The sequence below is a fragment of the Triturus cristatus genome, chromosome 11 (genome assembly GCF_964204655.1).
Source record: "Triturus cristatus chromosome 11, aTriCri1.1, whole genome shotgun sequence".
Taxonomy (NCBI): Eukaryota; Metazoa; Chordata; class Amphibia; order Caudata; family Salamandridae; genus Triturus; species Triturus cristatus.
Window position 1 is genome coordinate 1,162,109,372 of NC_140594.1, and position 26,612 is coordinate 1,162,135,983.

Sequence of the window (26,612 nt, forward strand, 5' to 3'; positions counted from 1 at the left end):
TCTGGCAGAAGAGATGTCCACAGGCTTAAAACTTCACACTGAAAGTACTTCACCTATGACTGTTTGGTGAAGTCGCCGAAGTGCACAGACCAGTATGCATTCTATCATACACCAAGGACATGGGAGAAGATCAAAGGTTGAACCCTTAAAATGCTGCTCAAAAGTCATACATCAGTTGCAAGAAATTGGCTGTTCATTTGTTTAATTTTGCATGCTTTCATTGTTTTCAAAGGTCATTCTCCAGAATGCAAGATGTCTTTTGCATAGTTTCAGCAGTCTGCTTTAGGCATCCTTGCTGCAGTACAGCAAGCAGGTGCTCCTAGAATCAGAGTGGTGGAGGATGTGTTAGATAGGAAGAGAGACACTTTTTTTAATATGTTCCACCAAAAACTAAAAAAGACTTGTCACAGATGGAGAATCTGTGTTTGAAGAGGTCTAGGAAAGGAGAGTTGTATGTACTGCCCAGAGTGTCCCCCTAATCCTAGCCTATGTCTGCCCCATGTTTTAAACTGTACCATAAACAACTTACGCGTTGGAATCAACGACAAGCGTAAAAGGCGACTGACCTTATGATCTGTATTACCATTTATTTCCATTTTGAAACCAGGTTGCCAATTGTTTGATATGTTTAGTAACATCTATTCTGCATGCAAGTAAAGTTGGGTCGAATATTCTAGAAATTGGTGGGCTTTTTTCAATTTGAAAAAGAAACTGAAATAAATGTGCTTTCTTTAATGAAATATTTGTTTTTTCTGTATTTGCTTTGTGTGTGGTCAGTTCATTCTGGGAGTGTTTTAGAACTGAATGTGGCATGGAGCTTCATGGGGATGTCTAAGTGGTGGTTGGCTGGTGGTGTGTATATGTGTGTGTGTGTGTGTGTTTGCTGGTTGGAGGTGTATATTATGGCAGTTTACTGACAGTCTGGTGCCAATTCCGATCCGGTAAAAACCGGGTACGAACCGTCGGACGGAGCCTTTTCTCCGTCCGACTCGTACCCGGTGCGAAATCCATCCGAAAATGCAAGTACGATTCATACGGAAACACCATTTCCGTACGATTCGAACAAAACACCGACCGAACAGAAACTAAACACAATTCCGATCCTGAAAGGAGCCGACGTGACGTCGGTACGCATCCAGCCTACGTTTCACGAACCAGGAAGTACGATTCGAACCGACGTCATCCCGCACGGAAAATATTTACCGGCTGCCAAAAACTGCCGGGAAATCAGGACGACACACGCAAGGAGCAGCTGGACGCGACGAACAGACATGGACCCGAACCTACGTGCCATCCCTGCCCTCCTAGCAGTCCACCTGGCGTACAGGAACCGACGCAGACGCCGCAGAAGGTCAGCACAACAACCAGGGGCAAAGGGGGGGGCAGGGGCAGGACACACAACACCAACACATGGTACCAAATCACACATGGCCTGGACATACCTGACCATCAGGGCCTGGTCACTTCCAGGGGGTGGGGGCAAGGCCAGCAACGCAAGCGTCCGCCACAACGGAAGTGGATGGTCACGCGAACCGGTACGTACCCTACCCAGGCCGCAAGAGCGTGGGTACGGAACGTACCACGCGTCCCCCTACGTCACTCCAACAATAGCGGTACGGCCCGTACCCACGTCAGAAAGGCCTTGGTACAGCTCGTACCAGCATTGCTGGGGTCATGTAGGGGTACGCGTGGTACGACCCGTAGCCACGCCCCCAAGGCCTGTGTACGGTGCGGACCCCACGGCCCGCAACAATGGTGGGACGCACCGTACCCACACACCAAAGGCATGGGTACGGCCCGTACCCAGGCACGCAGAGCGTGGGCAGGGGTATGTACGGACCGTACCCCCACCCGTGGAAGTACGGCCCGTACCCCCACCCGTGCATGTACGCCCCGAACCCCCACTCGTGTATGTACGCCCCGAACCCCCACCCGTGTATGTACGCCCCGAACCGCCACCCGTGTATGTACGCACCCAAGCGCCACCCGTGTATGTACGCCCCGAACCCCCACCCCACCCTGGTATGTACGCCCCGAACCCCCACCCGTGTATGTACGCACCCAAGCGCCACCCGTGCATGTACGCCCCGAACCCCCACCCCACCCTGGTATGTACGCCCCGAACCCCCAGCCGTGTATGTACGCACCAAACCCCCACCCGTGTATGTACGCACCAAACCACCACACCAGCCGTGTATGTACGCACCAAACCCCCACCCCAGCCGTGTATGTACGCACCGAACCACCACCCGTGTATGTACGCACCGAACCACCACCCGTGTATGTACGCCCCCGAACCCCCACCCCAGCAGAGTATGTACGCCCCGAACCCCCACCCGTGTATGTACGGACCGAACCCCCACCCCAGCCGTGTATGTACGCACCAAACCACCACCCGTGTATGTACGCCCCCTAACCCCCCCCAGCCGTGTATGTACGCACCGAACCACCAGCCGTGTATGTACGCACCAAACCCCCACCCGTGTATGTACGCACCTAACACACACCCCAGCAGAGTATGTACGCCCCGAACCCCCACCCGTGTATGTACGGACCGAACCCCCACCCCAGCAGAGTATGTACGCCCCGAACCCCCACCCGTGTATGTACGGACCGAACCCCCACCCCAGCCGTGTATGTACGCACCAAACCACCACCCGTGTATGTACGCACCAAACGCCCACCCGTGTATGTACGCACCAAACCACCACACCAGCCGTGTATGTACGCACCAAACCCCCACCCCAGCCGTGTATGTACGCACCGAACCACCACCCGTGTATGTACGCACCAAACACCCACCCGTGTATGTACGCACCTAACACCCACCCCAGCAGAGTATGTACGCCCCGAACCCCCACCCGTGTATGTACGGACCGAACCCCCACCCCAGCAGAGTATGTACGCCCCGAACCCCCACCCGTGTATGTACGGACCGAACCCCCACCCCAGCAGAGTATGTACGCCCCGAACCCCCACCCGTGTATGTACGGACCGAACCCCCACCCCAGCCGTGTATGTACGCACCAAACCACCACCCGTGTATGTACGCACCAAACGCCCACCCGTGTATGTACGCACCAAACCACCACACCAGCCGTGTATGTACGCACCAAACCCCCACCCCAGCCGTGTATGTACGCACCGAACCACCACCCGTGTATGTACGCACCAAACACCCACCCGTGTATGTACGCACCTAACACCCACCCCAGCAGAGTATGTACGCCCCGAACCCCCACCCGTGTATGTACGGACCGAACCCCCACCCCAGCAGAGTATGTACGCCCCGAACCCCCACCCGTGTATGTACGGACCGAACCCCCACCCCAGCAGAGTATGTACGCCCCGAACCCCCACCCGTGTATGTACGGACCGAACCCCCACCCCAGCCGTGTATGTACGCACCAAACCACCACCCGTGTATGTACGCACCAAACGCCCACCCGTGTATGTACGCACCAAACCACCACACCAGCCGTGTATGTACGCACCAAACCCCCACCCCAGCCGTGTATGTACGCACCGAACCACCACCCGTGTATGTACGCACCAAACACCCACCCGTGTATGTACGCACCTAACACCCACCCCAGCAGAGTATGTACGCCCCGAACCCCCACCCGTGTATGTACGCACCGAACCACCACCCGTGTATGTACGGACCGAACCCCCACCCCAGCAGAGTATGTACGCCCCGAACCCCCACCCGTGTATGTACGGACCGAACCCCCACCCCAGCCGTGTATGTACGCACCAAACCACCACCCGTGTATGTACGCACCAAACCACCACCCCAGCCGTGTATGTACGCACCAAACCACCACCCGTGTATGTACGCACCAAACGCCCACCCGTGTATGTACGCACCAAACCACCACACCAGCCGTGTATGTACGCACCAAACCCCCACCCCAGCCGTGTATGTACGCACCGAACCACCACCCGTGTATGTACGCACCGAACCCCCCCCCAGCCGTGTATGTACGCACCGAACCACCACCCGTGTATGTACGGACCGAACCCCCCCCCAGCCGTGTATGTACGCACCGAACCACCAGCCGTGTATGTACGCACCAAACCCCCACCCGTGTATGTACGCACCTAACACCCACCCCAGCCGTGTATGTACGCACCAAACCCCCACCCGTGTATGTACGCACCTAACACCCACCCCAGCCGTGTATGTACGCACCGAACCACCACCCGTGTATGTACGGACCGAACCCCCACCCCAGCAGAGTATGTACGCCCCGAACCCCCACCCGTGTATGTACGGACCGAACCCCCACCCCAGCCGTGTATGTACGCACCAAACCCCCACCCGTGTATGTACGCACCAAACCACCACCCCAGCCGTGTATGTACGCACCAAACCACCACCCGTGTATGTACGCACCAAACGCCCACCCGTGTATGTACGCACCAAACCACCACACCAGCCGTGTATGTACGCACCAAACCCCCACCCCAGCCGTGTATGTACGCACCGAACCACCACCCGTGTATGTACGCACCGAACCCCCACCCCAGCAGAGTATGTACGCCCCGAACCCCCACCCGTGTATGTACGGACCGAACACCCACCCGTGTATGTACGCACCAAACCACCACACCAGCCGTGTATGTACGCACCAAACCCCCACCCCAGCCGTGTATGTACGCACCGAACCACCACCCGTGTATGTACGCACCGAACCCCCACCCCAGCAGAGTATGTACGCCCCGAACCCCCACCCGTGTATGTACGGACCGAACCCCCACCCGTGTATGTACGCACCAAACCCCCACCCGTGCATGTACGCACCGAACCTGCTATAAGAATGGGGTGTGCAAAACACCCCCAGCAGTGCCCAGACACAGGAGGGGTGGGTGCAGGGTCCTCCCAGCAGTGCCCAGACACAGGAGGGGTGGGTGCAGGGTCCTCCCAGCAGTGCCCAGACACAGGAGGGGTGTGTGCCTATCACTCCCAGCAGTGCCCAGACACAGGAGGGGTGTGTACCTATCACTCCCAGCAGTGCCCAGACATCGGACAATATACCCCATCAACAAGTTCAGTGACCTACAAGGGTGATACCCCAGATGCAGGCGGAGCCATCGCTGAGCCAGCATGGCTATATTGAAAGGCAACCCTCACACATCCAGGAAATGTAGACACAGCACAGCACAGCATTTGGGAGACACCCTGCAGGAAAAATGGCCTGGGCCACAGAGGACGGAACACACCTTGGGACAATGTCACCATACAGTGAGAGCAAACATGACCAAATACCATTTGCAGAGACCTTTGTGATGGCACGCAGATGGCAGGGTACACCCCATGAGCAGCACACTCCAACATTTCACAGACCCCTAACACATTATCACCACCCCAACGCAGGGAGCACCAGCACCAACAGCAAGTCCAGGAAAGCATCAGTGTGCAAAACAAAAAGAAAAGGCTTTATTCAGCAGGAAAATATATCAGAGAAAATGTCCACTATGTACAAGGGCCATGGGCCAGCCCAGCAGCAATGTCCGGGGGGGGGGTACACATCGGGACGTGTGTCCCCTAGCTTGCCTGCACAGTTCACAAGTCCATTTCATCCACAGAAGAGGGGGCATCAGGGGGGAGGGTGGAAACAGGCACCGCAGGGACAGGAGGGGAAAGGGTAGGTGTTGTGGGTGCAGGGAGGGATGAATCTGCCACAGGGGGGGTGCCAGCGCCAAAGGTGGAGGACAGAATGGCGCTGCACACGTCGGCAAGTTCCCCCAGCGACTCCCCCGTACCCAATCCAACCACAGGCCCCAAGGAGGGGGGGGGGGCAAAGGGATGGGTCGCAGCGCCACTGGGGGAGGGTGTGGACAGGGTGGGGGACTCAACTCCCCTGGCCGGGTCCCGCCTCCACCGCTTGCGGGGTGGTGTCATCCTGGGGCTGGGGGGCACACTCGCAGTGGATGATGCTGTCACTGACTGTTGGCCAGGAGAGCTAAGGGGAGTGGATTTGGAGGGAGTGGGTTGTGTGGAATGCGGACTCCCACTGTGGCTGCGTGTTCTACGTTTCCCCCCCGACCCAGTGGGTGTGCCTTCCTCACCCTGTGTGTGCGTGACAGGAGGTGTGCGCTTCGACTTCCCTGGTGGTGTGGTGCCTGTGTCTGTTGGGGTGCGTGCACGCTGACGTCTGGATGTGCGTGGGACAGGCACGGGAGTGGGAATTGTGGATGGGGCAGGGGTAGGGGGTGTTACGCAGCGCTGCAGGAGATCCAGTGCTGCAGTCAGTGTGGAGTCTATGGACCTCAGCAACTGCCGTTGGTCAGACTGCGCAGCCGACATGCCCTCCATGTATGCCTCCATCTGGGTCAGCACCTGGGTGTGGGCATGGAGGACATTTAGCATCGCAGTCTGACCAACCTGCAACTGCCTCAGGATGTCCACAGACTCCGCACTCACCGCAGCAGTGGTGACAGGGGCAGGGGGTGCGGTGCCTGGCAGGAAGGAGACATGTGGGGACCGAGCACGGAGGGAAGGGCCACGAGCATGTGGGAGGCCGGTGATGGAACCTGAGGTGGCGGGGGGATGTGGAGGGCTGCCATCAGCTGGGGGGGCAGACTCCGCCACCTCTGGGAGCTCAGCCTCGGACCCGTCTGCGTCATAGTCTGTGTTGGCAGTCAACAGGTCCTCCGCCTCACTCCCTTCGGCCTCCGTGCCACTCCATGTGCCAGACAGGACAGCACTGCTGGTACTGGTGCTCAATCTCTCCTCCCGGTCCGTGCTAGTGTCTCCTTCCGTGTCCCCCGGCGATGCTGTGGGCAAGGTGAAGAGACAGGAGAAAATCAGACACCTGTACACTTATGTCACATGAGTCAAATATACATAGGTCACATTGCATAGCCTGAAAAGCAACAGGAGTAACACCTACAAAACAATGTACACATGTAGGCCATGGAACACACAGTTTTTCTACCCACCATGCCACTGAGACACAATGGAGATCATGACACAACAGCAAATCACTGCACCTGAAATTTTAGAGAGGAGTCAGCCTCTGGGGACAAATGTGCACAGCACCTGCACCACACTGCGTCGTCAAAAAGGGATGAGCATGAATCATATCCATTTACTCTTGCCGCATGCTGCAAAGGCAATACATGAAACCAGGCCACACATGACAGGGTCACTGCACCTTGAGCGTATGTCCAGTCAAACATCACACACAGGCTAAACCCAGCAAGGAGGATGAAGCTTCTGACATGTAGGCCTTGTACGCACAAACCACCCACACCTGAGACAATCTCATTGAGACGGAGAAAGTATGTACACCTCTTACTCTGGGATGGAAACACATGGCCTCCACTAATTCATGACTGTAAACACACAGCCCCTGGTGGCCATGTCCACACATCATTGACAGGCAAACATCATCAGATTGTCTCAACAACACACACAGGTAATGCCCACTGTGAGTATGCACAAGCAAAATGGGTCCCCCTGTACAGTGGACACATGTAGCAACCTGTAGGTCCTAACAGTTGAGCCCAGGGTACAATGCCACCCTACGCAACCCATGGCAAAGACACAGTGAATGGCCATATTGTTGGATGACGCACATGATACCTAGGAAGAGGTGCCCCAGGGCACAGTAGTGCCCACACTCCTCCATGGTCCAGGATGGACATGACTGCAAATTAAGCAACCGTCCCTGCACTTAGCAGGCCTCCCACTCAGGCACATCATGTCAGAGGGCACACAATTGGACATGCATGCTGGAAGGCTGTACATTTTGGAGACACACCCCTATGTCGTGATTCACAATCAGTGCCAAGTGACATGGACACCACAATGACTGAAATTGGCCATGGCACACGCAAGGTCCCCATACCTGTGGCACATCACCCCCACACATGATGCTGATAGCATAGGGCACCTGCATGAACTGCCTGCATAAATAACCTTGTGCAAGAGTGGCGACAGACCAGGGAACACATTGCAAGGAGGGGAAGGGAGGGAGTGAGAACAGCACTGTGCTACTTTGTGGAGAAGTTGACGCACTGCACAATCAAACCCTGGCAGTGTATCCATGCAACTGCACACTTACATTGGCTGGGGACACACAACTGACACACATGTACCTACCCCCTTCCTGCTGCTGCCTCTCCTGTAGGCGCCTGTCCATATCGGGGAAGACCACCGCCAGCACACGCTTCTGGATGTGGGTCAGACGACGGCGGCCACGGTTCTTACGGCTCTCAGGTGAGTCCCCCAGCAGGAGCCGTGCAATCCTCCTCGTCCAGCACCGGATGTCCTGCCAGCGTTTCCTCACCTGAGACAGGCTCCGCCTCCGACCCTCTGTACCCCTCACGGCACTGACGGCTTCCCTCCAGATCTCCCCCTTGGCAATGGCGCCTACCTGTGAGGATGCAAAAGAGAGAATACATTAATCCACATGAGCAAAGACACAGAGACACACATATAGAACAATCCTCATTATGAACAGGCCATGGTATGCATGCAACTAATTGCACCTTTGTCATAGGGACATTATCCACTGTGGAAGGCCAAATGCACTACGTGCCAGTGGAAGCACACGGGTGGCATGAGGGGTACCACACACTCACTGACCAGGGATCACACTGTGCCTCACAGGCTACACCAGGATTATGTACAGCACCTCACAGCAGTCACCTGCCCCAGCACACTGATGCTACCTCAGCAGAGTACACAGACACACACAGGTACAGGACAATCACATGGCATTGCCAACTGCGGGTACACACCTCACTCTGCCCATGTGCCAGTAGACGTGGGTGTCACAGGTGTGGGGCTGGCTCAGCACGGCATGCACACAGCACTGCTCCCTGCTCACATCCGATGGCCAGGCCATATCCATCCCTCATGCTGCTTGTGTGCAACACTCCCCATATGCACTCACCCACATGACAGGGGACTAACACACACACCAATGTGCAGGGGACGAACACGGCCTTTGGACACTCACAGCACAGGTACACTGAACAAACACACATCCATGGGTACTGACACCTGTCACACTGGGGGGAACACAGGATCACATCAGGACTGTGGAAACAACATCCCCAGGAGGAGTATGCAGGCAGAATGTGGCATGCACCTTGCATTCATTGTCACAGTAGGCACTATGCAAGTGAGGAGTGCACACAGGAAACACAGCATGCTCTGCATGGGTGACATGAGGCCTTCCACACCCTGGGACCCACTCCAAACAACAGTGCATGTCTGTCACACATGGACACAATGCCAGAAGTCACTGTCACACAAAAGGGGCACAGTCTAAGCTAGTGGAGTCTGCACTCACCTGAACCCCTGGTCGACCATACAGGCTCTGGAACTGTGGGAGGATCACATCTATCAGGGCAAGGTTCTCCTCCTGGGTGAATGGCTGTGACCTCTCCACAGTCCTGGACATGGTGCCAGAGGAATCACTATCAGCAGCAGTGGTCATGGATGAATGGATGTGCAGGCAAGTGCTCTCTCATGGGACCTGGCTGCCTTATATATGCCTGGCTGGCCTGTTCATGTATAGGAGTACAGATTGATTGGTCAGTCACATTAGCATCCTACGTTTCATCCAATCCCTTCAAACCTACCCCAGTGTGTGGCTTTGCATGGTTTCAGTTTTGATAATGATGTCAAGTCAACATCCACATTGCAACAATGTAGATTCTTTCAAACTGACTTCTGCTGTGCACCTGGTGCTCAAATTCAAAAATTTAACTCAGTCTCCATGGCAACCATCAGGCATTTAGGCCCTTATACTTGTCCCTCATGTGTCCCCTATGTGTTTTCATACATTTACACACAGGTACGGTGCGTTCCACGCCCTAGGGCACCCCACAAGCAGTGATACCGACCGTACATGCGCTTGTACGGTCCGGATCACAATATGGGCGCTGGCGTATGCGTACGCCACAGTAGTACGGACTGTACACGCGCTTGTACGGTCCGGATCACAATATGGGCGCTGGCGTATGCGTACGCCACAGTAGTACGGACTGTACACGCGCTTGTACGGTCCGGATCACAATATGGGCGCTGGCGTATGCGTACGCCACAGTAGTACGGACTGTACACGCGCTTGTACGGTCCGGATCACAATATGGGCGCTGGCGTATGCGTACGCCACAGTAGTACGGACTGTACACGCGCTTGTACGGTCCGGATCACAATATGGGCGCTGGCGTATGCGTACGCCACAGTAGTACGGACCGTACAAGCGCGTGTACAGTCCGTACTACTGTGGCGTACGCATACGCCAGCGCCCATATTGTGATCCGGACCGTACAAGCACAGTGATCCTAAACTGCATTCTGGCATCTCCATGCATCCAACCTTGGCCTAGCCACCATTCTCAACATCCGCCTGACGCAAGCATGCTGCACATTGTAGGGACACATGTCTAGACATACCTGGGAGCGGCAAGCCAGGTCACTCCACATGATCCCTGACCTCTGCGCATGACTGTTGCTCCCCTGAATGTGTCTGTAGCCACAGTTGTGCGGGAACCACTCAGCTGGTTGGGCCCAGCACAGGTGAGTTTGGTACTCCATGTCTGTATCAGATGAGACATTGGGACCCATGTGTGTCCTGGGCAAGACTGCGACCCCACGGTTTGGATGGTTGGAGTTAATTCTGAGATCAGGCATGCTTTGACTGTACGACACACACATGTATTGTAATAATGTAGAATCACGGCATCATCTTGTAAGTGTGATTAATTTATTTGTGGTGGGGTACGGGTTTGTGGGGATGACAAGAGGTGCACAGCGGGAGTGTAGAATCCAAAGTTCACTGGGGGAGTTGGTATCCTTGTCGTAGCAAAATGTCAGAGTCCATGCCACAGTCTTCGTCAACATAGGTCAGACAGTGACCAGCAAGTCCATGTGGCAGAGAATGTCATGTGCTGCTATTGGGCCAGAGGGCCAGGTGCCAGGCCAGGTGACCTGGGAGATGGTGATGTTCTGCTGACTCTCACAGTCTTTTTCGTGGACGACCCACCTTCCTGCGGGGACCCTCGGAAGCAGTCCGTGACGATGTCTGTGACGCTCCGTCGGATGAATCCTCCTCCTCCTGATCCCTCCCTGTGTCTGGTAATGGCCTTCGCCTGGTGCCACAGGGAGGGTTGCCCATGTTGTCGGCAATCCGACGGAGTACACCGGTCATTTGGGTTTGCACCGCCACGAGCTCAGCCTGTCTATCCTCCATCCTTCCTTGGTGTTGCAGTTGACAGGCATGTTGCTGGGACTGCAGGGTCTTCATCTCCTGGAGGGTCCCCTTGATGTCATTGAGGGTGGACGCAATCTGGTCCATGCCCCTGGTGTCACGCCGGTATGTATCCAGGATGTTGCTGACCTGGGACACTACCGGGTCCTGAGCTGCCTGGTCAGGTTCGCGCCTCCGCCGTCCTCCACTCCCGCCACCCCTGCCCACGTGCACCTGGCCTGCCGTTGTGGGTGCATCGGGTCTCCGGGACCCCTGAGGGATGGCATCTGCGTTGCCGCCTGCCTCCTCCTGGGTGCCCGGAGGACCGTGTCCCTCCTGGGCAGACTGGCTGGGTGGTCGTGTGCGGGCAGGGCTCCTGGACGTCTCCTGGGATGTGGCAGGAATGGGGGTGGTGGTTGGCACAGTTGTACCTGACGCAGGTGCTGCAGGTGGTTGGACACCAGAGGGGCCAGGTTGGTCTGGGTCATCCACGGAGTGGTGAGAGTCATCGCTGGCGGTGGGGTCATCATCCCGCGGAGCCTGGTCCTGTGTGACTTCCCCCCCAGTGTTGGGGGGTGTTCGTCGACGTTGACCTGTGTGTGAGAGAGACAATGTTGACAGTGTCACATGTGGCATCCATGTTGCATGCATTTCTGATTTGGCACTCTTCCTCTGGGTAGTTGGATCTGTCCTGCATTCCTCTCACAGTGCACTTGTGCATGGCTATGTCCCTTGGCCACAGCTGTCAGGGCTTTACGCATGTGTGAGACACAATCTTAGTTGATGCATCTATTTGGGTACACAGTCAGCAGTGTGGTGTGCGGGCGTAGCGAGCCATGCAGAGGCGCCTTACGTGTTGCACTGTACGTGGCCAAATGGTGTTTTGGCAAGGCAATTTGATGTTGCAGGTAGGGGACTGAAGCATTTGTGACAGGGTTCTTACCGACACGGTGGGTGGGTATACTGGGTGTGTGGTTAGGTCTGTGCCTGCAGCACGGATGGACTCGTGCACAGATTGACACATGGACCGGTCTTCATCTACGGAAGGGGGGGTTGAGGCACTGCCAGACCTGGTCTGCATGCACACAGTCCACCGGCTGACGAGTGGACATGGCCACACCACCCAAGGGTGATTTAGTCTCCCTGTGTCTCCCTTCCTCCCTCCCTCTGTCACCCTCCTCCCTCCCTCTGTCGGTCTCCCTCTGTCACCCTACTCCCTCCCTCTGTCTGTCTCCCTGTGTCCCCCCTCTGTCTCCTTCCCTCTCATTCCCCCTCTCCCTCCCTCTCTTTGTCACTCTCTGTCACCTCAGGCCAGCTTCCTGGGCACACACAGTTAGCCGGTCTTTGAATGGCCATTGGCTTGTTCATGTGAGTTAGTCCCTGTTCTCCGGGCACCCATTGGGCAGTGTGTCTGAGTGTAGGCTGCTGCTGTGGCGGTGTGTGCTGAGACTCTATCAGAGCGATGCATCTTCATTGTCTGCTGTTATGTGCAAATTGTGCCTTCAGACCCATGGCATCCTGCATGGCAGCCATCATTTGCAGGCAAGACAGTACTGTGTGGGTACACACAGTTTGTATGGCTGTGCCCTGGGCCATATGGGCTGAGGGCATTGTTGTGTGCTTGTGAGTTGCTCAATGTTAGTTTTGCTGCCCCCACTCCCAGCATCGACCACATCCTGTGTTGTGTTGGTGTATTGTGTGGCCTGTGACTTGGCATGGCCCTGATTGATGCATGGGGCATGGAGGTGCCAGTGGCATGTGTGTGTTTGTGGAGTGTTGTTGTGTCCGGTGGTGGCTTGGGGGGGGTGGCATGCATGATTGATTGTGTATGGCATCCCCCCCATGTGAGGTGAGTTGTTTGTGTACTCACCAGGGTCTGGGAGTCCTGGCAGTCCGTGTAGTCCCTCCACCGCCAGCGTGGACATCACCTTCTCCTCCCAGGGATGGTATTGTACCGGTCTGGGGGGCGGCCCTCCTCCAGTGATGTTCCCCTGGTTGTGATTGTCAGTCATCTTCCTCTTGACCGTCCTCCGCAGATCGTACCACCTGGATTGGCACTCGTGCCTGGTCCTTCTGGTTGTCCCAACAGCATTCACAGAATCGACGATCCTCTGCCACATGGCGGTTTATTCGGATATGCTGGTCTGTCTGACCAATGTCCCAAAGAGCTGTGGCTCGACTCTGAGGATTTCGTCGACAAGGATCTCCAGCTCCTCCTTTGTGAACTTTGGATTCTTGGTGGTGGACATGGCGTGGGGTGTGGTTGTGGGGGTGTGGGTGTGGATGGCTGTGGGTGTGTGGGTGTGGTAGTGGAGGTGTGTGTGTGAATGTGATGAGGGGGTGTTTGTGTAGGTGGTTGTGTGAAGGTATGCAAGTGTGAGGTTCAAGTATGGTGGTGTGGGTCGTCTGTGGGCTCTGGCAGCAGTGGGTCTGTTGCAAAGGCTCATGGTTTGTGTGTGTGGTCCATTTTTATTGGTCCATTTGTGGGTGTGGCTGTGTTTGAAATTTGTGTGGGTGTGTTATGAGGAGTGATTGAGTTTTGGGCCTCTGTTTGGCAGTTTGGCAGTTGCAGGTGAGTGTATGTGATGTTTGTGGGGTTGTTGGGCCTGTTTGGTGGTGTGGGGAAACTCTACTTGACTCTCCTTGTGTAAATATGGTTTGTCCGGGTTCAGTACGTGTTTTTTTGGCGTCAGTACGGTCCGTACATGCACTGGTGGGGGTGCGGTCCGTACATTCCCTGGTGGGGTGGTGGTTAGGTGCGTACATACACGGCTGGGGTGGGGGTTTGGTGCGTACATACACGGCTGGTGGTTCGGTGCGTACATACACGGCTGGGGGGGGTTCGGGGGCGTACATACACGGCTGGTGGTTCGGTGCGTACATACACGGCTGGGGGGGGGTTCGGGGGCGTACATACACGGGTGGGTGTTTGGTGCGTACATACACGGCTGGTGGTTCGGTGCGTACATACACGGCTGGGGGGGGGTTCGGGGGCGTACATACACGGGTGGGTGTTTGGTGCGTACATACACGGCTGGTGGTTCGGTGCGTACATACACGGCTGGGGTGGGGGTTTGGTGCGTACATACACGGCTGGTGGTTCGGTGCGTACATACACGGCTGGGGGGGGTTCGGGGGCGTACATACACGGCTGGTGGTTCGGTGCGTACATACACGGCTGGGGGGGGGTTCGGGGGCGTACATACACGGGTGGGTGTTTGGTGCGTACATACACGGCTGGTGGTTCGGTGCGTACATACACGGCTGGGGGGGGGTTCGGGGGCGTACATACACGGCTGGTGGTTCGGTGCGTACATACACGGCTGGGGGGGGTTCGGGGGCGTACATACACGGGTGGGTGTTTGGTGCGTACATACACGGCTGGTGGTTCGGTGCGTACATACACGGCTGGGGGGGGGTTCGGGGGCGTACATACACGGGTGGGTGTTTGGTGCGTACATACACGGCTGGTGGTTCGGTGCGTACATACACGGCTGGGGTGGGGGTTTGGTGCGTACATACACGGCTGGTGGTTCGGTGCGTACATACACGGCTGGGGGGGGTTCGGGGGCGTACATACACGGCTGGTGGTTCGGTGCGTACATACACGGCTGGGGGGGGGTTCGGGGGCGTACATACACGGGTGGGTGTTTGGTGCGTACATACACGGCTGGTGGTTCGGTGCGTACATACACGGCTGGGGGGGGGTTCGGGGGCGTACATACACGGCTGGTGGTTCGGTGCGTACATACACGGCTGGGGGGGGGGTTCGGGGGCGTACATACATGGGTGGGTGTTTGGTGCGTACATACACGGCTGGTGGTTCGGTGCGTACATACACGGCTGGGGTGGGGGTTTGGTGCGTACATACACGGCTGGTGGTTCGGTGCGTACATACACGGCTGGGGGGGGTTCGGGGGCGTACATACACGGCTGGTGGTTCGGTGCGTACATACACGGCTGGTGGTTCGGTGCGTACATACACGGCTGGGGGGGGGTTCGGGGGCGTACATACACGGGTGGGTGTTTGGTGCGTACATACACGGCTGGTGGTTCGGTGCGTACATACACGGCTGGGGGGGGGTTCGGGGGCGTACATACACGGCTGGTGGTTCGGTGCGTACATACACGGCTGGGGGGGGGGTTCGGGGGCGTACATACATGGGTGGGTGTTTGGTGCGTACATACACGGCTGGTGGTTCGGTGCGTACATACACGGCTGGGGTGGGGGTTTGGTGCGTACATACACGGCTGGTGGTTCGGTGCGTACATACACGGCTGGGGGGGGGTTCGGGGGCGTACATACACGGCTGGTGGTTCGGTGCGTACATACACGGCTGGGGGGGGGTTCGGGGGCGTACATACACGGGTGGGTGTTTGGTGCGTACATACACGGCTGGTGGTTCGGTGCGTACATACACGGCTGGGGGGGGTTCGGGGGCGTACATACACGGGTGGGTGTTTGGTGCGTACATACACGGCTGGTGGTTCGGTCCGTACATACACGGCTGGGGGGGGTTCGGGGGCGTACATACACGGCTGGTGGTTCGGTGCGTACATACAGGGCTGGGGGGGGGGTTTGGTGCGTACATACACGGCTGGTGGTTCGGTGCGTACATACACGGGTGGGGGTTCGGGGCGTACATACGCGGGCGGGGGGTGGTGGGGTGTTCGGCGCGTATGCGGGCACATGTCTCCATGGTTGCTATGGGAGTTCGGTTCGGACGGTGTTTTTTGCGTACGGTTGTGAAATGGGGAGGACGGGAGGGATCGTACTTGCGCAGTCGGACTTTATTTTTCCGCACGGTGGGTTTCTCGCCCGGGGACGTGTCGGTGACTTTTCCCGACCCGAGGACGTGTGGGGAAATCTTCCCAATGCGATTCGTATGGACTTTTTTCCGTTCGAATCGTACTTGGCAGTTTGTACGCTACTTTGACGATTCGGACGGAAAAAAATCCGGATACGAGTCGGACGGGGAATTTTTTTACCGGATCGGAATTGGCACCTCTGTGTGTGTAGTGGTGGTTGACTGGCATCATATGAAGTGGCAGTTGACTGGCGTGTGTGTCCAGTGGTGGCTGACTGACAGTAGGGATGTTGTTGGAGGCGGGTTGACTGGTGGTATGTTTGTGTAGTGGCAGTTTACCAGAGGTGTGTGGGTGAGTCAGCAGCTGGCTGACAGTATGTGTATGTTGTGACTTACTGATGGTGTGCTTGGAAGTTAGTTGATGTCTGGGTTATTGGTGGTGTGACTGATGTGTCAGTCCAACTGTGCTTTCTGCATTTTTATTTTTGTGAAATCATTAGTCAATAAAATTAACCTTTTGAACTTTTCACTCACCCTCGTGTCAAATCCAACCAGAGTATTTGTACTTAATTAGTGGATGGGCGTAATATATTATTTATCTTTTATGACTTTCGCTGTAAGGGTGCACACTGTTTCTAGGGAAAGCCGACCAATACCACATATTTTTGTAAACTACATTCCCGGTGGAGTCCGGGGTGGGGTGCCTCTTGTGGATTCCACAACATTTTAATCACAAAGTCCTGCATACCTCCAATGTTTGCATAAAATCGCACATTTTACTTACAGTTCTATGAAGTGAATTTCTGGATTCTGCAGGGATTAACAAAATTCCTACCACCCAGTGTTTCCCACTTGTCCCGATAAAAACATCTCCCACTTTTGTGGCCGGACCTTGTGTCTGCTGACAGCAATGGATCAATCCAGAGTCACTTTCTTTGCAAAACAATAAAAACAAGATGCCTGATCTGTAGGTTCAGCCAGGAAAGAAAATATTCTCGTGTCACTTCAGCCTACTGATGCCCCCCTGGATCCAGCGCCGACAGGCCTACTCTAGAACTTTGACCCTAAACTTACATCACTGATCAGGGTGCTGATGTGAAGTCCTTCTCACAGGTCTGTATAACTTCTGAATTTATGGATGGCATAATTACCTGATTGTTATAAAAACCCAAACTAGACTTCCCCCATACTTGCTAACTTTAGGCCTATTACCAAACTGTCTGTCTTGGTCAAAATCATGAAGAAATTTTACAACTTCAACAACATTTGGACAACAGGAACTGTCTCTCAACCCTCAAGCAGCCTTTGGGCTCCTGGAATTAACACTGAGGTGGCTGATGAGGGGGCAGGCTGGATGCTGGACATTATTAACCTGTCAGCGGCTACCCTTAACCACAATTCAACAACCGATGTATAAAAGTCAACTCCAGTTCAACAGTGCCAAAACGGACTTAATCTTGTTTAGGGAAAAGTTCAATGACTCAAGATCCACCCCTTGCCTTCCCTGCTGGTTCAATCTCTGAGACTAGCCTCTTGCACATAAAATGTGAATCACCATTAAAAGCAGAATATATTTGGAGTCCCAAATTGGTCAAATAGTGCCTGGTTGTTCATGCCATATATAACTCCAGACTGGAACACTGCATTTGTACATCTGCAGGTCTCTCTGCAGCTTCAATAGGACAACAACAGCGCGTCTGAAAAGCATGTGTATGGGCAGAGGTTGGCCCAAGGAAAGGGATGATATCTCCCGAGCCAGGAAGCTGTTACACTGGTCCCAGCCTCTGGCATAATCAATTACAAGGTAGCACAAATTATGTACTAACTCTACTACTATTTAGGACTTGGCTCTCTTAAACCGAGAGTTCCTATCTACTCTGAAAGTTGTACTGCACATAATCAGGATCACACTTAAAGCCATGGGCTGTTGAGCCTTTTCAATGCCAAGCCCGGTTGTACCAAACTCAAATCCAGTACGACTTACAATGCCATCCTCAATCATCAGCTCCTTGCCATCCTTAAAAACCTATTTATTTTAAGCCTGCAGTTAGATAGGCACCAGGAGAGCTCGTTTAAGGCCACCCAAATGCATTCAGACAGTGATCCGTAGTGTAAGAACAATGGTCCCCCTCCCTTTTTGTGCCACATTTTATTGCTGGTCGATGGACTCTGAACAGGGCTGTTGAGCACCCAATGTATTTGCTCTGTCCCCCAAAAGCACATAGAATTGGCTAATTCCTGATTGGCATACTTACATTTAAAGTCGCTAGTACATGGTACTCTCTGTACCCAGGGCCTATACGTTGAATGCCCCTCACTGCACACCCTAGTTCACTAAGTTTACATAAGCCTTAAAAACCTATTTATCATAAGACCAGGTCTTCGATCGACTCCAAGGGACCTCATGTAAGGTGGTATACGCATAACACATGCTATCACTCATCACTTAGGTATAGAAAGGCTCAGGTGAGTGCTAACCTCATGATGCAGGACTGAAAAGTAAGTATCAGTGTGAAGAAAGTGATGCAGGCCACTAGGATGCGGATAGTGGTAATGTAGTAAAAAGGTGAAACACATGGAAGAGAGCTGGCAGCTGGTCCTTTGGGATGTCAGTGGGTGACCAACATGTAAAACACGTATGATGCTGGTTGGTGCTCATTGGGCGGTGTGTAGGTATGGGGCAGCAGGGCTGCTAAGTGTTGCAAGTACAATGAAGAGAGTGAGACTGGTTGTATGAACAATGGCACTGATACCCAGTGAACTATTGAGAGTGAGAATGTGTTAGAATGAGGTCGTGCAGAAGACAAATGAGATGTCATTTGGACCAAACTGAGTTCAAAATGAGGTGATGCTGATCCACTTTGAGGTGGGTTGACATAAAGCAGTGTGAATTACTAACCACTGAGGAGTAAGTTTGAGTGTGGTGGTAAATGCCCACCAGGAGGTGTAGGCACACAACATAGAGGTGTGAGAGGGGTGACGAATGGGTACAAGGAGGTTTGCACACATCAAGAAGATTGCAGTCGTTGCACCCTTACAAGTGGTGGAGTGGGGTGGAGGTGTGGAGGGGTGAATATAATAAATACAAAATAAAACACTTACCTGCTGCTGCACTTCCGGCCGCTGTCTCGGAATTCTTCTGCTCAGGGTCCCTGCACACTGCGCAGGCTCCCAGACACCAATCAAGACACTGCTCACATGAGAGCAGCACAGTGATCGGGCTGAGTGGGCATGTTTAATGCTCTCTCAACTCCTAGGAGCATGTGCCTCTACTCCACCCGGCTGTACAACACAGCCCGGGTGGAGAGAGATCAAAGCGCGCATGACGGGTTGGACGCCCTTAGACAGCTGGCCAAACCATCATGCACACTTTACAGTGTGATTTACTCCTCCCCTTGCACTTTTGATGGCCCAATCCACCCAGACTTGGCTGCTTGCAGCAGAAACAAAAATACAATTATAATAAAATGGTTTATTATCATTTTATGTTTCCCGTTTCTGTCTGCTGCCTGTCACTCCCCAGGGTGGGTGATGCTCCTTCGCCATAGCGGAGGAGCCGCCGCTGGAAGAGTGTAAGTGAGGTGATGCAGGGCAACCATAAGTAGGTTTACATTAAAGAGACTTTTTGTAAGTATAACCCAAATGTTTCCCCTAATTTAGAAAATCATCAATATGTGCCAAAGATATTAAATTCTGTACCTGAAGAAATGAGTGTTGCTGTACCATGGCTGCTGCTGAACCAGAAGAAAGGCACAAGTCAGGATAATCAGGCTGGCTAGGAAATGTACCCCAATGGAGACCAAAACAGGAAATGAGATCAGGTGCCTCAGAGGTCTGTAGGGAGATAGCTCTGGGGATGCTTTGTTTAAGGTTACTGAAAGACAAGAACAATATGCATGTGTTTATAAAGCAATAAAATACAAGGTTCAATTTTGATTCAAAGTTAGGGTATTTCTCATAAATGGATGTTCTTTATGAGGGAAGTGACAGTTGATGCCAAACTACATATCCCAACTCCAGTGAGTAACCACATAGTGAGAGGCTATCCATGCCACGATATCTGAAAGAGTGTGAAGTATATGTGAGGGTGAATGAGTGAGTGAATGCATCAATAAGTGCACGAGTGCCTGCAGGAGTGAGTGCATGCAGGAATGACAGGGTGGATTATAGAGTTCTCCTAATGAAACAAACCATCTTTGGAAGGCAATAGGATTTTGAAGACCTCTGTGAATTTTAGTAGACCGTCTCCTTCAATTGGTTAAGAACGAGTCCCACTAGTTGGGAAGTAATAGGATGCAGCTCAGTGGACCAAGAACTAGTAGGTAAAATAGTGTAAGGATCAGAGTGGTCTGCTGATGGATGTATGATGGTACAACGTGTACCATCACAACGCGGTATGTTACATCGCGGTTTTGACAATGCAAGTTGTTACATCGACTTGCGTTGGAGGGAGCTGGATTTAGGAATAGTGTGAATTACTATTCCAACTCCAGTCTACGTACAGTAGGGAAGGTGTTGGAATAGTAATTCACACTATTGCTTAGTCTAGAGCGCCCTCCAGTGCAAGTCGGTGTAACGACTTTGGTTGTAAAAACCACGATGTAACCATACCGTGTTGTAATGGTTGCGTGGTAAAGGATGTTTCACTCTGCTGATAGTGCACATACCAATATTTCCTTGCAGATAGGACGTGTTCTGCAGATATGGCAAGTGGGCATTCTAAAAACCATTACTGGTAGAGCTGGGACTGCCAGTTCAAGATGCTGACCTATGCCTACAGAGCCCTCTGCAACCAGGGCCCTGCCTATATCAACCACCGCCTGAAATACCAACAGCTGTGCTCTGCCTCCCACACCCTTGTGCATGTTCCCTGCTTTGTCAAAGCCACAGTAGATGTAGTTCCTTCTCCTAACTTGCCGTAAAATCCTGGAATGATCTCCCCCTCCAACTGAGTACATCACCCTTACTCACGAACTTCAGAATGGGACTCGAAACCTGGCTCTTCAACTAGAGTCTTTTGACACCTGAGCACCTGGATACCCGAAGGGGAAAATAGCTACGCTCTATAATATCTGCCTGATTGATTGATTGAAAATGTGACGCCTTCCCAGGGGAGGCTCAACGAGGAGCAATCTCTTTATTTCTCTTAGTTTTTTCCTCTTCCGATGTGTGCTGCATTCTGCAGCATACATAAATAGAGTGAAATGCGTCAGGAGCTGTCTTTGCGCAGGAGTGTGAATGTGTCCCTTCCTGAACAAAAACAATTCTGCTTACAACGTGACATCTTTTCACCAGAAGTTATCTCATTGGTTGCAATCAGTCCCCACATCTGGATTCCTGTTTCATGAAGGTTGGTGTAGGAGCTTTCTGCCATCACGTTGACGGCAATTCATCCGGAATTGGAATTTGATGATTACTTTGGAATCATTGCCCGAAGTAAGTTTATCTTTCTTTTTTCTTCCCTTTTTGAATAATCTTTAGAGTATTACACATCCATTGAGTTTGGCAGTGTGCGTGTAATGAAATATTGTTAAATAATTTTAAGGACCATTGTCTGCCAAATTACAAGTGCCTTATTACAAGTTACAGATTACAAGTGCCCTACAATATCCTTATTGTAATGAGTTGGACGGGACATCCGTCATGTTGGTGACCGGGCATCTCATCCGCCAAACTCCAAATCAGGTCCTTAGTCATTAATGGAGAGAGTTTGAGTAAGTGAAACATTCATTTAAAAGGTTTTCATTTGAGCAGGGAACCAGTGTGAATGAAGACTAATATTTAATTTGTTCTTTTTTAGTCACTTGTACAATTAAGCAGAATAACTGATGAATCAGGTTTAACAAAATCGGTGAATATACACCCACATTTCCTTCACACAACTACTCAAGCATGATGATTGAGGATTCTTACAATATCCACTTCAAAGAAATGTTTTGTCTTTTGTGTAGTAAACCACAGAAACCTTTGAGTACATTAATATCGCCTTCATTCTGATGTTTCAAAATTTCCTGTTGATTATTAGTGATCTGAATAGGTGTCTCCTCAGTAACTTCATTGTTTATGCCTTAGCTGGTACCAATGCCCATGAAAAGTCCCTTGTTAAAGCCTGGATAGTCCAGTACAAAGATACAACTCAAGACATCTTCTGAATTCTCCTGTGTCGAGTTTTTCTTTCTCTCTCATCCAATTTCCATTTTCCCTATAAGTTTGTATAAGCTCATTAGCTGGGGTATGGTCAGACAGTGCTCTGGAAATCCATATTACCTCTTCAAGTTTGAATTTCGAAAATGTACAATTTGATTCTCTATTAGGGGAAGATTGGAAGGTTCCCCTCTCTTCTTTTGCCCCAGGGGGCAGAAAGTTCATTAGAAACCGGGCAATGGTGTAAAAAAACTGAATGGCGCTTGTCATCAGCATATCTTGACATCAGGTCCTGTGCCAGGGCACCAGATAAACTATCGATCGATCAATCAATCCATCAATCAATCAGCATTTGTGTAGTGCGGCACTGTCATCCTTCCCCCCCCGGTATCTGGGCGCTTGGGGTCTATGTCGAAAAGTCAGGTCTTGAGCTTTCTGTAGTAGTCCGCCTGGGAGGGAGCAGTCTGGAGGTGGCGGTGGAAGGTTAGAGGCAGGTCATTCCAGGTGTTGGAGATGATGTAGGAGAAGGAACGGCCCCTGCGTCGACGATTGTGGGGGGGGGTGCAAGTGCAAGAGCTAGCAACGAGGAGTGCAGGGGTCTGGCGGGTTGAAGCAAGTTGAGTCGCTGGTTGATGTAGGCCAGTCCTTGCTACCTGGGAATGACGGAATGGGGAGCTTTACAACCTCTTTGTCAATCCATGTGTCAAAACAATGCCTAATGGAATCCAATTTCCTGTCGCTTTTCATCAGGATGAGGACTGTATTAGGGTTCTAGGCCCAAGGGGGAGAAAGACTATTTGAACTGCAAGGGTGGAGGTGACGGTGTGACCCAAAGCCAGAATGGTCCAGCCGCCAGTCCTTTACTAAACAAATCCCAGGCCTGAAATATACATCACATGACTGTCAGTGGTGCACCCTTTATTAGCTGTGCCTTGTTTAGACCAGGATACTGCACCCCATTGCAAACAAAAAATTAGGTCTTTACCGCAGGCTTTAACACTCACTGTGCATTCCATGGCTGAGGAGGGATCACTGACGAAATATCGAGAAGAAGAATATCGAATTGCCAAAATATCGAAGGAAAAATATAGAATGCCAAAATATCAAAGCCCTATCTCCAAACAGGTAAGTACAAAAATATAGAATCCTAAATATCGTTGTAAAAAATATAGTTAGTCACAATATCGAATTTTTTTCAATGTCTTAAAATGTATGTAAAATTTATGAAATAAAATATATAATTAACTGAAACATACTTAAAAATACTTAAATTAGTGTGTAAGTAAAAAAATAATAATAATACATATATATTAACGTAATATTTATTACAAAAATGCTATATTTTTTTCGTAGGATAGCGGGCGGGTAAAATTTACTATTACCACTCCAGTAAGTGCAATAGTAGGGAAAACGTTGGATAGCGGTAGGGTAAAAATTACTATTCCCACTCCGGAGAGTGCAACAGTAGGCAAAGCGTTGGATAGCGGGAGGGTAAACATTAGTATTCCCACTCCAGACAGTGTAATAATTGAAAGCATTGGATAGCGTAGGGGTAAAAATTACTATTCCCACTCCAGAGAGTGCAACAGTAGGGCAAGCGTTGGATAGCGGGAGGGTAAAATTTAGTATTCCCACTCCAGTGAGTTCAACAGTAGGGAAAGCATTGGATAGCGTAGGGGTAAAAATTACTATTCCCACTCCAAAGAGTGCAACAGTAGGGAAAGCGTTGGATAGAGTAGGGCTAAAAATTACTATTCCCACTCCAGAGAGTGCAACAGTAGGGAAAGCGTTGAATAGCGTAGGGGTAAAAATTACTATTCCCACTTCAGAGAGTGCAACAGTAGGGAAAGCGTTGGATAGCGTAGGGGTAAAAATTACTATTCCCACTCCAAAGAGTGCAACAGTAGGGAAAACGTCAGATGGCGTAGGGGTAAAAATTACTATTCCCACTCGAAAGAGTGCAACAGTAGTGAAAGCGTTGGATAGCGTTGGGGTAAAAATTACTATTCCCACTCCAGTGAGTGCAACTGTAGGGTAAGCGTTGGATAGCGTAAGGGTAAAAATTACTATTCCCACTCCAGAGAGTGCAACAGTAGGGAAAGCGTTGGATAGCGGGAGGGTAAACATTACTATTCCCACTCCAAAGAGTGCAACAGTAGGGAAAGCGTTGGATAGCGTAGGGATAAAAACTACTATTCCCACTCCAAAGAGTGCAACAGTAGGGAAAGCGTTGGATAGCGAGAGGGTAAAATTTACTATTCAAACTCCAGTGAGTGCAACTCTAGGGTAAGCGTTGGATAGCGTAGGGGTAAAAATTACTATTCCCACTCCAGTGAGTGCAACAGTAGGGAAAACGTCAGATGGCGTAGGGTTAAAAATTACTATTCCCACTCCAAAGAGTACAACAGTACAGAAAGCGTTGGATAGCGTAGGGGTAAAAATTACTATTCCCACTCCAGAGAGTGCAACAGTAGGGAAAGCGTTGGATAGCGTAGGGGTAAAAATTACTATTCCCACTCCAAAGAGTGCAACAGTAGGGAAAGCGTTGGATAGCGTAGGGGTAAAAATTACTATTCCCACTCCAGTGAGTGCAACTGTAGGGTAAGCGTTGGATAGCATAGGGGTAAAAATTACTATTCACACTCCAGAGAGTGCAACTGTAGGGAAAGCATTGGATAGCGGGAGGGTAAAAATTACTATTCCCACTCCAAAGAGTGCAATAGTAGGGAAAGCGTTGGATAGCATAGGGGTAAAAATTACTATTCCAACTCCAGTGAGTGCAATATTAGGGAACATAATAATTTAATATTTTATTAAAAATAAAGACATTATTAATACCAAATAAAAATATTAAAATTAATTACCAATCACACAATATTTAAAAATTAATTTATTATAAATATCAATGTTTTTTATTAATAACCTATTAATAATTAATTAACAACCAATTAATTATCAACACCAAAAATGTATAAATACAATTAATACCAATTAATAATTAATTAAGAATAAATTAATTTGCAATATACAAAAATTATTTCAATAATTAATTATTTACAATTAAATTAATTCCCACCATATTCCCATATAAACCCACAACCCGCTACAAATAATCAATTGATGCAATTAACATAATTATCAAATTAAACAATTAATACTAATTAATTACCAATTAATACAAATTATTTACCAATTAATAATTAATCAACAACCAATTAATTTTCAATACCAATTAATAATTACCTAATAACAATTAAATTACTTCCCACCCTATTCCCCTATAAACCCACAACCCGCTACAGAAGTAAAACGCAAAATTAAATTAAAAATAATTAATAAATCCTAAAAATTATTATTTAATGTACTTTAATTAAATTACTTTCCACCCTAATCCCCTATAAACACACAACCCACTACGGAATTAAATTACAATAAAATTAAATAACATAAAATTCATTACTTTAAAAATATTCAAACATACATTCAAAAATGTATACATACTTTTAACACATATACTAACACTTAAAACACTATAAATAAATTCGATATTTTTACCAACTATATTATGACTGTCGATATTACTTACTTCTATATTATTTAAATCGATATTTTATTTCTTACCTGATTTTCGATATTGTTCACCTCTATATTTTGGCAATTCGATATTCTGTCCATTCTATATTAAAAACTCGATATTCTGTCCTCTCGATATTTTGAATTCGATATTATGTCTGTTTACCCTGAGGAGAGGGCATTAGTGAATCACTTGGCTGTGGGTTGAAACCACGGCCCCATCTTTCACTGGAGATGAACCTGTCTCTCTTCTAAGAAGGAGAACACCAAGTTGGTCCATGGCATCCTAGCACCCCTCTCCCGAATGGAGGATTTGGTGGCCACATTGACTGTGCATCACCTCATTGTGGTGACAGTCAGTGTGCCTGTTGAGATTTTGTCATCTCAGTGTCCACATCTGTAACTTCAAAGCAGTCACAAAAGCAAAGTGCCCCCTCATTTGCAAGGTGCCATGCCCTGATGCAAAGAGTGAACAGACCCCTGTGATTGAGCAGGTACACACTTTGTGTGTGCGGTGCAGTTGATGCACATTGTTGAAGGAGCTGCACAAATGTCTGTGGACACTTCTACTTCTACAATGCGAAAGACATGGTGAAAACATTAACACCCATTGCGCCCCCAGACCATCTTAATGTGCTGTATGTCGCCCGTAGGGAGGGTAGCTGGGGCAAATCCCCAATCGTCCCCTGCCAGGGTCAGAAAGACTGTTTAGCCTGTAGACAGATGGGCTGGCCTCTCCGCATTGATTGTTCTTTAAATCTATCCCTGGCTAGTCAGGAGAGCAGATTGTCAGCACATCTCAAGTCTGTACTGGGGTGGGGGTAGGGGGGTTGGGGGGGTGGTCACGGGGAGCAGAAGGATTGAACAAAAAC

The 26,612-nt window shown here is 51.0% G+C and overlaps 1 protein-coding gene across 1 annotated transcript in view; it reads right to left on the reverse strand.

Annotated features, from left to right (window-relative positions):
• Positions 1 to 26,612, reverse strand: part of LOC146788639 (putative cation-transporting ATPase 13A5) — a 586,298-nt gene that overhangs the window by 68,749 nt on the left and 490,937 nt on the right. Inside the window, exon 26 of the mRNA XM_085635842.1 lies at positions 19,723 to 19,897. Within this exon, the coding sequence (XP_085491968.1) occupies positions 19,723 to 19,897 (175 nt within the window). The remainder of the gene's footprint in view (positions 1 to 19,722; positions 19,898 to 26,612) is intronic.